General features: G+C 46.9%; 1 protein-coding gene across 4 annotated transcripts in view; it reads right to left on the reverse strand.

The window, feature by feature from the left end:
- Window positions 1–2735: 2735 nt before the first annotated feature.
- LOC139581167 (ankyrin repeat domain-containing protein 50-like) overlaps window positions 2736–16104 on the reverse strand; it is a 42837-nt gene continuing 29468 nt past the window's right edge. For all 4 annotated transcript variants that reach the window (XM_071410649.1, XM_071410647.1, XM_071410646.1 and 1 more), the window contains exons 4-5: window positions 4954–8489; window positions 2736–4446 (exon numbers count right to left, since the gene is read on the reverse strand). In XM_071410649.1, the coding sequence (XP_071266750.1) occupies window positions 4957–8489 (3533 nt within the window). In that variant the 3' untranslated portion in view covers window positions 2736–4446; window positions 4954–4956. The remainder of the gene's footprint in view (window positions 4447–4953; window positions 8490–16104) is intronic.

Here is a 16104-nt window from a genome sequence, read left to right on the forward strand (position 1 = left end):
CACATCATTTTAATTAATTATATGAAGAGTGCCTTGGTCCTCTTTTCTTTTTGATGACCAATTTAACACTTTTACCAAAGAGCACCTTCTGTCTACCAAAATGTACTATTGTGTACCTTAGTAGCGCTTCCCTTCCTCCTCTTTCTACGGTATATGCATATTCTATTATTATTTTACGTCAAATATTAGTATTATCTGTCTTGAGCCACCTGCCTTTAAAATATAGCCATATAGCTACCTTTATTGAAGAAGGCATGTTTTTAGCATTGTAGATCAATATTTGGTTTGATGCTACCTTTGGTCAAGAAGTGAAAAACGTATCTTAAGTCTGACACGTATCTCTTTGAAATAATGTATTTTGTACCGTCACTCATGAGGGCCCATTCATTAATTCCTTTGAAGAGTCTCTTAGAACACAAGCAGACTTTCCCCATGGCTTTTATGATTGAAGCATCTTAACAAATGACCGTTTAACATCTTTGTTTAGTATCGGTTCAGTCACGTCGTCTGCCTTAATTAAAATGTTGCCTCGTAAGAAAATAAACAAACCCTTTCACCAATTTACAATTCAGGCGATCGCAGCACCAGCTCCCAAGCTCATGAGATATGCAGCAGGGCACGTATATAATGCTGCTCTGAAGTTCATTTGCCGCCTCCATCTGCAACATAATAAATCTCCATCCAGCATGAGCAAATCAATACCTTTTCCTCCAGTGAATTATCATATAATTGCAGGAACGTTCAGCAAAATTCAAAATCTTCTTTTCTCGCTCACAATTTATGACTATTAAGAAAAGCCTAGCTATGGCAACCTCTGATGATTTAATTTGAAACCCAGACCGGTACTTTTGTCATTAAAAAAAGGATGGATGGATTGACACAGTGTTTCCCATTGAGAGCTTTCTCCATGCCCTTACCCTACTCCCTCATCACCAGCTCCTACATTGATCTGTTTAATTGCAGTATTTAGCTGTTGTGCATGCCCATTTCCTTTAACAGCAATTAACATTAGAAATAGATTATGTCTGGGCTGACAGGGGGTGCACTGCTTCACTCCAATCCAGCTCATCCACGAATTGAACTTGTTTTGGAAAAAGAACACAGCAGCATATTGTCCCATCACGTGTCCAAAGATCACTCACGTGAACAGGCATCAAAACATGCCAGTCTGTGTGTCCATTAGAATGCAATGCTTCTTGAAATTGGTCTATGGAAAACAATTGTGCTCTTTTCAGAGGTTGTATTGTGAGAGATTGTTGGGATCCAAAACAAGGGTGGAGGAGGAGAAACAGATGTGGTCACTGTGGAGTCCAAGAGACAGACACAACCATGGACACTCCTTTTTACAGCGCATGATGATGTCATCACCAGATGGTTTGCTCATTAACACCCTGGTTGAATCCCCAAACACCTTAACACAATCTATAGCTGTGTCACGCCCTGACCATAGAAAGCTTTTTATTCTCTATGTTGGTTAGGTCGGGGTGTGATTAGGGTGGGTCATCTAGGTGATTATATTTCTATGTTGGCCTGGTATGGTTCCCAATCAGAGGCAGCTGTTTATCGTTGTCTCTGATTGGGGATCATATTTAGGCAGCCATTTCCCCTTTGTGCTTTGTGGGATCTTGTCTAGGTATAGTTGCCTGTGAGCACTTCATTTAGCTTCACGTTTCGTTTGACACTTTATTGGTTTTTTTCTCTGAGTTTCTCTTCCGAAAAAAGAGGATGGAAACATACCACGCTGCATCTTGGTCCACTCATTATAACGATCGTGACAAGCTGAGGACCTACAACATGGAGCTTATTTATTACTGGCCTACATGGCAGGGTAGGCATATCAAAGATCATGTCCCCCTTGTTTGTAGTTGGAAACTCTGTAATCCAAAGAGCAAGATTCGTTTTTTTATTTATTTGGAATTAGAATAAAACAGTTCATTGCCCTTGTAACATACAAAACCATCCCTGTGATTAGACCTCTTGTGGATCTCTTCCTATGCGGTGAACTTAGTGAAGCAGAGCTGTGATGGAGCTTGGCACAGAACCTCTGTTCCACTTCAGTTTGATCCAAATGCTGCGATGCATGCAGTGTCCTGGTTTGGCCCTCCACCATCAACTCCACGGTGGGGAAAATATCCAGTGTACCCTGTGGTTATGTAGCTTTAATAACAGGAAAATCGGACCCTTTTCTACATCTACCTTCTGGATTCCCGACAACATGTCCACCCACTGGAGGCTACTGAATCAGGCCTTTATTTGACTTGATATATCGGTCTGCTCTCGGATCAGTCAGCTAGAAATAATTACAGTTGCTATACAACCTTGACCTACGTGTCATTGCCCGAAGTAAACAGTAGACAGCCAGGTATTAGTCATAGATAACACAATTGACACAAGGTTAATTGGGAAATTACTAGCCCAGAAGGTGACATTCTTCTCGGGTGTATACAATTATCTGGTCAATCTATGTGTGTATATGTAGGCTTCTTGAGAGTCAAGGCATAAAGGCAGGCAACACTGCCAAAACAGGCAATTATTTGACGATCAATCGATCACAATGTTGGGTTAACGGTTGCTTGATGCATGTAATGGCCTCGGATGTAAGGTTAGCCAATAGGGCATAGACATTGCATAGTATTGATCTCTGTTAAGTGTCTGGTCAGTTGTACAGTGATTGAAAGGATACATTGAGAAAATGGTAGTAATTCAATTACAATGATGTAACAATAGAGAATCTGTCATTTTCCAGCAGTAAAGCAAATATGTTTATTAAGCACTTTAATATACATCAGACAATTCTGCTTAATATAGTACAGGAAATACATTTTTTGAAATGAAAAGTTCAATGTACACGGTAAGTTATTTACAATCAAATTGTTTAGGGTCAATTCAAAACAATATGAGGTTTGAGCGATGGCGAAAGAAGTCTGAATACTGTCCAGAATTGATCCTAAAAATGAGTCCTTCTTCCTTTATACCTTCATAGCACACCTTCAAGCTGTCCTGGAGAGCAGAGGGCTTTGACTTGGGTTTATACAGTGTGTTTGCGACGGCTTTACAATTTTTTCCCCCTTCTCACTTTTAACACTGTGAAAAGTCTGCAAAAAATATGACACACAAAAATGCTCACACAGCTCCACAGAGTCCATGAAAAAACAGATGTTTCCAATCCGAGAGCACCGTCTTCAAGCCCCTCCCTCTACAGTGGAGCTATTGCTGGGTTAACTGACATGCAGCCGCTCAGAGAAGAAAAACTAAATGCTTTGTTCCAACTTTGGCTTGACAAGTATACATTTCAAACCATCCTTTAAAACCATAATATTATTGAAGTCTACCACTCAGTGAAGCCGTGACGAGTGAACCCTAAGCCGTTTTTTCGTGTGTCTTGCCCCAAAATATACGGCAATTATCAAAATATAAGCGACACTGCAATAATAGGGGAAACAAAGTTTGAATTTTGTTTCTTGAATTGCAGGTTATAATAAGAATTCCACCAACGAATGCACTCGTCACCGCTTTCGCTTCAGACCTTTGCATTTAAGCGCCAACCACTGTAGTTGACAGTATACGCAACGGTTATTTTAATCAATTTAAAATGCACACAAAAACACATGAAAAGTCCCACAGGGACGAAATGAAGTCACGTGGGTTTAACGTTTTCAATTCACTCTCTCCCTTCGGTATCTGTAATACTACAATACACATAGCAAAGAAAATAGTATCAAGATGACCAAAATGGAGTCCAAAATAACCGCAGGCAACTTTTGAACACAGCACCATGATAGAGCATACAATACAACTTAAAGTGGCTTTTTCCTAAATAAATATGGTTGATTATACTTGTATAGCAAATTGCCTTAGCTATTAACACATTACACACAGCATATGTTTAGTACACTGAACGAGGTTAACACAGATTTTTTGGGGGGTCTTCAGAAAGGCAGAGTACCAATGCGCATCACATTATCCCATGTCATCGATTATCTTGATGTCCTCTGGTAAGATGTGATGATGCACTCAGCGGTACATTGCTGTCGGTGTGTATGATTGCAGGCAGGACAACAAAAACAAACATACAGTATAACAGAAAAACAATGTATAATTATTTGGAACAATTAGTTTGAAACACAGGAGCATAAAGGGGAGGCTGAACAAATACACGTTTGTCATTTTCTCTATTTAAAAAGTGCATACACCGCATATTAAATATCAATACATTAAAACGATAGTGTGCATGATTACACTGAGAAGGCTGTAACAGATGTAGGCACATCGAAGTATCAGGTCATCTAGGCCTTGTGCAGCGATCAACATTCTTCCCTAGGTTTTCTGAGGTGTTCCACTTGAGAGAGTGGACATAAAAAAAAAAATAATCTTATGCAGATGGAAAAAAAAGTTGCTTTGGCACATTCCCTCCGATGTCTCCGTGACGAATGGCATTCAAGACATCTGAAATGGTAATGATTTATGTTAGTGCTGAGTTGGGAAAAAATTGGCGTCTTTTAGGCCAGAAAAGTGCATTCTTTGAAATCCATCATTCATGTAAGTTTAAGTTCTACTAATGATAGGTCAATGGACCGTAATAAAATATTGACAAGACAGTGTTTTCAGTAGTGGTGAGTGAGTCATTCAATTGTACTTTAATAACAGCATACTGTATCAACAATGTGGCCATAAATCCTATAAGTAATACAAAGACATTCATAATAGTATACAGGGATTCTGATTTTTCAGCCTACATACCATCCCTGGATGCTTAACATATACTTCTACCATCTTCACGATGAACCCGTTTGAAATCGTAATGAAAATAAAGCATGTCTGACCTGATCTACTTCTAATATAATGAGTAAAACAATTATGTTGAACATTAGAATAACTCTATAGTTGGTGGTTAATGCTTAGAAAAAATGTACATTCTAATTACATCAGATTCGTTTGAGAATGAAAACTTACCAGCTATAATGGTGTCTCCTTTTTGTAGTTAAACCCAGGGTCTGATCCTTCTATCTGCAGTTTCAGTGCTTGTTTAAGGCTTAATTCAGTCTCCCCTATAGGGTAGTTCTCCAGCACATCCTGGTGCCCTCTATTCTGTACAGTCCATGGGACAGAAACCCTCCCGAGAAAAACCTGATTGCCCTGAAGATGGTAGTTGGGGTTGGTCATAATGCCATTTCGCTTCTTCTCTGCAATGCTCTGCTGTTGGATGAACAACTGCTCTTGGGTCAGTCCCCCATCTGGCTGGGTGGAGCCGCCAACCATGATCTTACAATGAGGATCCTTCACGGCAATGTTCGCTACAGACTTGTTGAGCGCAATCCTCTTATCAAACTGGGTCATCTCATATTCCTGACCCTGGGTCGAGCCAATGCTCTTGAGCCTTTTCTTGTCTCCTGACCCCCCTTTGCCGTTGGATGTGTCATTTCCGGTCTTATTCCCTTTGGTCGACTTGAGACCTGGCTTAACCTGAGCCCAGTCAAATTCACTTGATGGAGACCCTTGATGATGTCCAATTGACTTGGTGGTGGAGGAAGGTGAGACGATGGACTGTCGGCTCCGACTGCGAGGCAGAGAGTGCTGCTGGATTTGCTCTGTGAAGGTCATTCCGTGGAAACTGTCTATCGGCACAGTCTGTGCAGTCGCGGTGGACGAGGTGGTTCTCAGTGAGTTCTTAGAACTTTTGAGGGAATTATTTGAGAGAGAGGATTTCTGTCTGTCCACGGTAGAGTCAGGAGATTCTGAAGGGGAGCTGAAGGCGTGGACAGGACCGTTCTGTAGACCACGTCCAGATGACTGCATGTCTCCAGCTCCTGTGCTGCCAGAGCTGTTGGATTTGATTGTGAGAGACTGCATTTTCCCAGCTACAGAGAGTGGGGTTTTTTGCTCCATAGTGTGTACTGGCGAAGGACTACAGCCATTAAGACTTGAGGCCCCATACTTCTCAAGAAGTTTGATGATCATTGAATGCCCCCCTTTTGCAGCCACGCGCATGGCTGTGCGTCCAAACTGGTCTGCGTGGTTGGGGTCAGCGCCGTGCTCCAGAAGGATCTGCACTACATCTCTGTGCCCCTCTTGGGCAGCAATGCCAAGCGCTGTTGCCCCCTGATTACATGTATGATCCACGTGAGTGCCATTGTCAATCAAGAACCGCACAACCTTTGCGTGGCCTTGCCAAGCCGCTGACTGGAGGGCGGATCGCTTCTCGTTGTCACAAGAGTTCACGTCGGCATGATAGTTGATCAGCATCCTGACCATTTCTACATGCCCTTGCCAGCAGGACACGTGGAGGGCCGTCCTTCCCTCTGTGTCGCTGACTTCCACATTGGCCCCATTTTCCAGGAAGTACTCTGCCATTGCTAGTTGATTCTCAAGTGCCAATATGTATAATGTCGGGCGTCCGTCTGCATCTTTATAGTCTATATCAGCGCCATGACTCAGCAACAGTTCAACAATATCCCTGTGGCCTTCCAGTGCAGCCACCCTGAGAGAATTCCTCCCATCATATCCTCTTTGGTCAATGCAAGACTTGTTTTCCAGAAGAATATGGACACAGTCATAGTGACCCTCTTGCGCAGACAATATCAGGGGTATTCGACCATCGTTATCCACCTCTGTGCATCGGGCACCTTGCTCAATGAGGGCATCGCATACTTGCCGGTGACCCTCAAATGAGGCCATGTGCAGTGGGGTCCAGCCTGCGTCATCTCTGTGATTCTCGTCCAGCCCTCTGTCCAGCAGAGTTCGGACCACCTCTACGTTCCCTTGAGCGGATGCTATGCTCAGAACAGTCCTTCCTTCACTGTCGATGCTGTCTACAGCTGCACCCCAGAAAAGCAGGGTATTGACAACAGAGGCATGGCCCATGGATGCTGCTGCAAGAAGAGGCGTTCGGCCATTGTTGTCAGTGTGATCCACGTCAGCTCCACCTTCCAGCAGCAGATCAACTACGTCCACATGTCCTTCATAGGCAGCCACAAGGAGGGGGGTCATGCAGTCTTTGTCGCAGTGGTCGACCTCTGCACCCCTGTCAATGAGGAGGCTTACGACAGAGGCATGGCCTTTACTGGCAGGCACACAGAGAGCAGCAACTGAGAGGGCTGTCCTTCCGTCCGCATCTCCATGGTTCACCTCTGCCCCGTGTTCCAAGAGGTGCTCTACGATTTCTCTGTGCCCCATGTATGCCGCTGCAATGAGAGCTGTCCTTCCTTCATTGTCTGCTTTGTTGACTTCTGCCCCGTGTTGGAGGAGGTTCAGCACGATGTCTTCATGACCTCCCCAAGCTGCGGCTCTTAAGGCCGTTCTGCTGTCGGCATCAGCACAGTCAACTTTGGCACCAGCGTAGAGGAGAGCAGACACCACCTCCGAATGCCCACCCCAGGCTGCAGACCTAAGGGCGGTCCACCCATCATGGTCTGTGTGATTGATGTTTGCGTCACAGCCGATGAGGCAGTTTACGACCTTAGTGTGCCCTTGTCTTGCCGCAAGAGTAAGTGACGTTTGTCCATGGTTGTCCTCCATCTCCATGCTTGCTCTTCTAGATATGAGAAAGTTCACCACATCCAGGTTTCCACTGTATGCTGCATTGGCCAGCAAAGTTCTCCCGCTAGAGTCACATTGGTTCACAGAGGCTCCATTGTCTAGCAACGTCCGAATCGAATCCTCTCTCTCCAGTGCCTGCTGCACTATGCAAGAGGCATGGTCGTCGTCGTTGTTGACGTGTGCTCCAGCTTTGACCAGAAGCTGCAGCACCTCCTGCTCTTTAGGTATGGAGGTGGAAAGAGAGTCTTTAGCGGGTGTACCATTCCACACCATCCAAAGAGCCAGGTTGAAAGTCTCTATCTGCAGGTTGGAGTTGATCAGATGCAGGGCAAACTCCTGCACCTCCAGCGGTTTGAGCTGCTTGGCCCTGCAAGTGTAACTCATCGCCACCATCCTATGTCCCTCCGCTGCATTACACAAGTACTTTTGTGTACAATGCTTAACATCCAGGAGCCACTCGGCAACACTGTAGTGAAAGAGGATCTTAGTACCTCCGAGGCCATCAACCAACAACTTGGAGAGGATGTCCATCTTCTTCTGGAAGTCCTCCATGGTGAGAGTCATGTTTTTGGTCCAGACAGCATGGTAAAGCTCCTTGAAAGTAAGTGGCCTGCAGGTTGCAAGGATCACGTTGAGAATAGGCTGGACTTTGGCAAACTGCTTCCGGACAAACAGCCTTTGGCAGAGCCATAAGTAGAGGCCATTGAGCGTGCCGGGAATGTCACGGATCTCTCGCAACATGATGAAGTTCTCCACCACTCCGTCCAGCACGCGCTCCAGGTACAGGAAGCAGCCGCTGCTTTTGATGTGTAGCTGGTTGAGCATCTCGGCCGTCTCCTTGGTGAGGTGCTGGCGAAGGGCCTCCTCCTGGTCGAGCCGGTGGAGGATGTACTGCTGCACGTCCTTGACGATGTAGGCCTTGCGAAGGTCATCCAGGCTAATTTTACGGAATCCTAGAAAAGAGAAAAAATAACTATTAGTTTACCACATCAAAAGCAATGAATTAAACATCAATGTCCACCCCAACTTCTTTCAACACATTTCCAAGATTAATATGGCTGTATTACAGTTTATCAAAGGAATACAGAGAGTCTTTCCATACGAAGGTGTCTAATTCCTTTTTCACATGATGCCCTTATATTCTCAAATAGATATCTGACCTTCAGAATATAGTCACTCCATTTTCCCATTGATCTTTTACCTTTGAAGAATTCTATTACGCCAACCTTTAATTTCCTAAGGCACAGACTAATTAGTGGTGAAGCCATGTTGTTAAAATAAAACCATTCAAAGGAATTGAGAGCATGACCCTGGTCTCTGGCAGAGTAATCAGTAATCAGTTCAGCATCAGTATGACAGATCTTTTGTGAAGGACTATGGAAAACAAAGCTGGCGTATTTGATGCTCTAGAGGGGTATTTGATGCAGAAGACCTTTGATTCTCCTAAGGAAGCGCAGTACATTATCATCCCAGCCATACATTTAACTAAAGAAATATCAATACGATTGCAAAAGTATACAAGAAAGACTTTCATCTACATATCAATATATTTAAAGGGGCAATCAGTAGTTGAAACAATGACTAAGCACACTCCCCTGCCCGTTTTCGGTAAAAAGCTGAGGGATGGGGCTGGAGAAAAGTAACCACTCTCAAATTCATGGACTGAGCTATGGATGCAAGGACCGTCCATGATAACACCAATATAGTGTAAAACATGTTTTGAGTCTATATAGTGTATGTTTACATATACTTTGTTAACAAACATTGGCATAAAAGAAGCTTATATTTTGGGTTCTGGTGGGGTACGAACTAAGATCATGAGGCATTAATAGCTATATTCTTCAAGAATCAATGGGTACATATCATTAACTTATACGTCCAAAAATGGATGTAACAACTGCAGATTGTCCCTTTAAAGCTCAAGGCCCAACTAATTATTTAAAAGGCCTCTCCTCACATATTTGAGAGAAAAACACAAAGTAGTTTCATAAGCATACAAATGGCCATAAGACAACTCTATGGTTTCACACATTAACAGACTACATGCTACCAGCACAGACTTTTAGAAAGAAATCACCAGGGGGTCTTAATTAATTACCACTAATGTGCAGTAGCAATCCTTTCTCAGACATAAAGGGGTAACTTTCTCCAGGTTAGAGCAGTCAGCTCAGGCTACACACTCAAGGGCAGGGGATAGTTTTATTTACTGTTTCCATGGTCTCAGGCCTGATGGGGGACAGGGGAAAAAAGGGACTCGGCAGAGAAATGTTCAATGCTGTTGTAATTTTTCTCAATTCTGAACTTGCCTCCTGCTGTGGGAAACGAGTGTTACATTCTTTTGTTTTATCTAATTACCTATATCATGAAAAACAAGCTGCTTCTAAATGTTTCCTGAAGAAATGGGCTCATTTACTGCTGTCTGGGTTAGGATAACCTAAGCTACCTTAAACACCCTCAATGATAAATAAAACAAACACTACAAAATGGGGATCTGAGAGGGTTCTTGACAGAGACTAATGACAACATTTAGACACAATTAACATGCCTATAATCAATCAGTGCAGTAAGTACTATAAACTGGATTGCTTGGATTACATAATCAAAGTTTCTCTGTGTACAAGTCTCAAACTGTCGCGAAGCCTGAGGCGTCGTTCCCTCCATGAATGGCTTTGTACAGAAAGAAGACTATGAAATCTTACCCCGCACAGGGGCAATGGAGCCACACCAGGAGCAAAATGGGGTGGTAGAGTCTAGGGATGTTACAAATGGACAATTTTTAAACGTTTAAACTGCAAAAGAAATACAAATATAAGCAATAAGAAATAATCTTATCTTGTACAATAATGGTCTTATTACGTACACTACTGTTCAAAAGTTTGGGGTCACTTAGAAATGTTCTTATTTTTTAAAGAAAAGCATTTTTTTTGGTCCAATAAAATAAATTGATCAGAAATACAGTGTAGACATTGTTAATGTTGTAAATGACTATTGTAGCTGGAAACAGCTTTTTCTTTGCAACTCTGCCTAGAAGGCCAGCATTCTGTGTCACGTTCCTGACCTATTTCTGTTAGTTTGTTGTATGTGTTAGTTGGTCAGGACGTGAGTTTGGGTGGGCATTCTATGTTGTCTGTTTCTATGTTGGTTTAAGGGTTGCCTGGTATGGCTCTCAATTAGAGGCAGGTGTTTGGCGTTCCTCTAATTGAGAGTCATATTTAGGTAGGTTGTTTCACAGTGTTCGTTGTGGGTGGTTGTCTCCTGTGTCTGTATGTATGTTCGTGCCACACGGGACTGTAGCGTTTGTTTGTAGTCGTGTACCTGTTCGTGCGTTCTTCACGTTATATGTAAGTTCGTGTCCAGGTCTGTTTTCATCGTTTATTTGTTTTGTAGTTTATTCAAGTATAGTTCGTTTTCTGTCTTCGTTGTTTTGTCGTGTCTTAAATAAATCATGTCATCATACCTCGCTGCACATTGGTCTTCAGATCCCTCTCTCCTCTCCTCGTCTGAGGAGGAGGAGGATTTAGAGTATCGTTACAGAACCACCCACCAATCCAGAACCAAGCAGCATAAGTTCGAGCAGTGGAACACGCAACAGGAGAGGCTTAATTATTTGGAGAAATGGACATGGGAGGAAGACCTAGAAGGCAAAGGACCCTGGGCGCAGCCAGGAGAATATCGCCGCCCCAAAGCTGAGCTGGAGGCAGCGAAAGCAGAGAGGCGGCGATATGAGGAGGCAGCTAGGAAGCAAGGCTGGAGACCGGAGAATCAAGCCCAAAACTGCAGATATGAGGGGACGCGTCTAGCACGGAAGCCCGAAAAGCCCGAGAGTCAGACCCAAAAATTTCTTGGGGGGGGGCACACGAGGAGTGTGGCAAAGCCGGGTAGGATACCTGAGCCAACTCCCCGTGCTTACCGTGGAGTGAGAGGGCGTCGTACTGGTCAGACACCGTGTTATGCGGTAAAGCGCACGGTGTCCCCAGTACGCATGCTTAGCCCAGTGCGGGCTATTCCACCTCGCCGCACTGGTAGGGCTAAGTTGGGCATCGAGCCGGATGTCATGAAGCCGGCCCAACGCATCTGGCCACCAGTGCGTCTCTTCGGGCCGGCATACATGGCACCAGCCTTACAGATGGTGTCCCCGGTTCGCCAGCATAGCCCAGTGCGGGCTATTCCACCTCGCCGCACTGGCAGGGCTACGGGCACCATTCAACCTGGTAAGGTTGGGCAGGCTCGGTGCTCAAGAGCACGTGTCCTCCTTCACGGTCCGGTATACCCGGTGACACCTCCAAGTACCAGTCCACCGGTGGCAGCCCCCCGCACCAGGCTGTCTCTCCGGGTTCTCTCTCCAGCTGGTTCCACCTGTCCAGCGCTGTCAGAGCTTTCCTCCTCTCCAGCGCAGCCAGTGCCTATACCACGCACCAGGCCTACTGTGCGCCTCAGCAGGTCAGAGTCGGCCGTCTGCCCAACGCCGCCTGCGCTGCTTGCCTGCTCAGCGCTGCCCGAACTGTCTGCCTTCCCAGCGTGGTCTGAACTGTCTGCCTGCCCAGCGCTGCCCGTCTGTCCCGAGCCTTCAGAGCCGTCCAGCCAGGACCAGCCAGAGCCGTCCGGCCAGGACCAGCCAGAGCCGTCCGGCCAGGACCAGCCAGAGCCGTCCGGCCAGGACCAGCCAGAGCCGTCCGGCCAGGACCAGCCAGAGCCGTCCGGCCAGGACCAGCCAGAGCCGTCCGGCCAGGATCAGCCAGAGCCGTCCAGCCAGGATCAGCCAGAGTCCCTCAGCCCGGACCTGCCAGAGTCCCTCAGCCCGGACCTGCCAGAGTCCCTCAGCCCGGACCTGCCAGAGTCCCTCAGCCCGGACCTGCCAGAGTCCCTCAGCCAGGACCTGCCAGAGTCCCTCAGCCCGGAGCTGCTGCCCCTTATCCCGGAGCTGCTGCCCCTTATCCCGATGCTGCCCCTTCATTTAGGTGGGTTTAGTTGGAGGGTGGTCATTGGGAGGGGGATACAGAAGCGGGGAGTGACTATGGTGGTGTGGGGACAGCGTCCGGAGCCTGAGCCACCACCGTGGTCAGATGCCCACCCAGACCCTCCCCTAGACTTTGTGCTGGTGCGCCCGGAGTTTGCACCTTAAGGGGGGGGTTATGTCACGTTCCTGACCTATTTCTGTTAGTTTGTTGTATGTGTTAGTTGGTCAGGACGTGAGTTTGGGTGGGCATTCTATGTTGTCTGTTTCTATGTTGGTTTAAGGGTTGCCTGGTATGGCTCTCAATTAGAGGCAGGTGTTTGGCGTTCCTCTAATTGAGAGTCATATTTAGGTAGGTTGTTTCACAGTGTTCGTTGTGGGTGGTTGTCTCCTGTGTCTGTATGTATGTTCGTGCCACACGGGACTGTAGCGTTTGTTTGTAGTCGTGTACCTGTTCGTGCGTTCTTCACGTTATATGTAAGTTCGTGTCCAGGTCTGTTTTCATCGTTTATTTGTTTTGTAGTTTATTCAAGTATAGTTCGTTTTCTGTCTTCGTTGTTTTGTCGTGTCTTAAATAAATCATGTCATCATACCTCGCTGCACATTGGTCTTCAGATCCCTCTCTCCTCTCCTCGTCTGAGGAGGAGGAGGATTTAGAGTATCGTTACAGAACCACCCACCAATCCAGAACCAAGCAGCATAAGTTCGAGCAGTGGAACACGCAACAGGAGAGGCTTAATTATTTGGAGAAATGGACATGGGAGGAAGACCTAGAAGGCAAAGGACCCTGGGCGCAGCCAGGAGAATATCGCCGCCCCAAAGCTGAGCTGGAGGCAGCGAAAGCAGAGAGGCGGCGATATGAGGAGGCAGCTAGGAAGCAAGGCTGGAGACCGGAGAATCAAGCCCAAAACTGCAGATATGAGGGGACGCGTCTAGCACGGAAGCCCGAAAAGCCCGAGAGTCAGACCCAAAAATTTCTTGGGGGGGGGCACACGAGGAGTGTGGCAAAGCCGGGTAGGATACCTGAGCCAACTCCCCGTGCTTACCGTGGAGTGAGAGGGCGTCGTACTGGTCAGACACCGTGTTATGCGGTAAAGCGCACGGTGTCCCCAGTACGCATGCTTAGCCCAGTGCGGGCTATTCCACCTCGCCGCACTGGTAGGGCTAAGTTGGGCATCGAGCCGGATGTCATGAAGCCGGCCCAACGCATCTGGCCACCAGTGCGTCTCTTCGGGCCGGCATACATGGCACCAGCCTTACAGATGGTGTCCCCGGTTCGCCAGCATAGCCCAGTGCGGGCTATTCCACCTCGCCGCACTGGCAGGGCTACGGGCACCATTCAACCTGGTAAGGTTGGGCAGGCTCGGTGCTCAAGAGCACGTGTCCTCCTTCACGGTCCGGTATACCCGGTGACACCTCCAAGTACCAGTCCACCGGTGGCAGCCCCCCGCACCAGGCTGTCTCTCCGGGTTCTCTCTCCAGCTGGTTCCACCTGTCCAGCGCTGTCAGAGCTTTCCTCCTCTCCAGCGCAGCCAGTGCCTATACCACGCACCAGGCCTACTGTGCGCCTCAGCAGGTCAGAGTCGGCCGTCTGCCCAACGCCGCCTGCGCTGCTTGCCTGCTCAGCGCTGCCCGAACTGTCTGCCTTCCCAGCGTGGTCTGAACTGTCTGCCTGCCCAGCGCTGCCCGTCTGTCCCGAGCCTTCAGAGCCGTCCAGCCAGGACCAGCCAGAGCCGTCCGGCCAGGACCAGCCAGAGCCGTCCGGCCAGGACCAGCCAGAGCCGTCCGGCCAGGACCAGCCAGAGCCGTCCGGCCAGGACCAGCCAGAGCCGTCCGGCCAGGATCAGCCAGAGCCGTCCAGCCAGGATCAGCCAGAGTCCCTCAGCCCGGACCTGCCAGAGTCCCTCAGCCCGGACCTGCCAGAGTCCCTCAGCCCGGACCTGCCAGAGTCCCTCAGCCCGGACCTGCCAGAGTCCCTCAGCCAGGACCTGCCAGAGTCCCTCAGCCCGGAGCTGCTGCCCCTTATCCCGGAGCTGCTGCCCCTTATCCCGATGCTGCCCCTTCATTTAGGTGGGTTTAGTTGGAGGGTGGTCATTGGGAGGGGGATACAGAAGCGGGGAGTGACTATGGTGGTGTGGGGACAGCGTCCGGAGCCTGAGCCACCACCGTGGTCAGATGCCCACCCAGACCCTCCCCTAGACTTTGTGCTGGTGCGCCCGGAGTTTGCACCTTAAGGGGGGGGTTATGTCACGTTCCTGACCTATTTCTGTTAGTTTGTTGTATGTGTTAGTTGGTCAGGACGTGAGTTTGGGTGGGCATTCTATGTTGTCTGTTTCTATGTTGGTTTAAGGGTTGCCTGGTATGGCTCTCAATTAGAGGCAGGTGTTTGGCGTTCCTCTAATTGAGAGTCATATTTAGGTAGGTTGTTTCACAGTGTTCGTTGTGGGTGGTTGTCTCCTGTGTCTGTATGTATGTTCGTGCCACACGGGACTGTAGCGTTTGTTTGTAGTCGTGTACCTGTTCGTGCGTTCTTCACGTTATATGTAAGTTCGTGTCCAGGTCTGTTTTCATCGTTTATTTGTTTTGTAGTTTATTCAAGTATAGTTCGTTTTCTGTCTTCGTTGTTTTGTCGTGTCTTAAATAAATCATGTCATCATACCTCGCTGCACATTGGTCTTCAGATCCCTCTCTCCTCTCCTCGTCTGAGGAGGAGGAGGATTTAGAGTATCGTTACATTCTGGAGTCGCCTCTTCACTGTTGACGTTGAGACTGGTGTTTTGCGGGTACTTTTTAATGAAGCTGCCAATTGAGGACTTGTGAGGCGTCTGTTTTAAAGGTCGACCGATTATGATTTTTCAAAGGCGATACCGATACTGATTATTGGAGGACCAAAAAAAGCCGATACCGATTAATCGGCCGAGTTTTTAAAATGTATTTGTAATAATGACAATTACATACGAGCCTGCTGGTGCCTACCATTGCTCAGTCAGACTGCTCTATCAAATCATAGACTTAATTATAACATAATAACACACAGAAATACAAGCCATAGGTCATTAATATGGTAGAATCTGGAAACTATCATCTCGAAAACAAAATGTTTATTCTTTCAGTGAAATACGGAACAATTCAGTATTTTATCTAACGGGTGTCATCCATAAGTCTAAATATTCCTGTTACATTGCACAACCTTCAATGTTATGTCATAATTACGTAAAATTCTGGCAAATTAGTTTGCAACGAGCCAGGCGGCCCAAACTGTTGCATATACCCTGACTCTGCGTACAATGAACGCTTTTTTTCGCAAATGCGCTTTTGTTAAATCATCCCCCGTTTGGCGAAGTTGGCTGTCTTTGTTAGGAAGAAATTGTCTTCACACAGTTTGCAACGAGCCAGGCGGCCCAAACTGCTGCATATACCCTGACTCTGTTGCAAGAGAAGTGACACAATTTCCCTAGTTAAAATAAATTCATGCTAGCAGGCAATTAACTAAATATGCAGGTTTAAAAATATATACTTGTGTATTGATTTTAAGAAAGGCATTGATGTTTATGGTTAGGTACACGTTGGAGCAACGACAGTCCTTTTTCGCGAATGCGCACCGCATCGATTAT

This window comes from Salvelinus alpinus, chromosome 7, assembly GCF_045679555.1.
Source record: "Salvelinus alpinus chromosome 7, SLU_Salpinus.1, whole genome shotgun sequence".
NCBI lineage: Eukaryota > Metazoa > Chordata > Actinopteri > Salmoniformes > Salmonidae > Salvelinus > Salvelinus alpinus.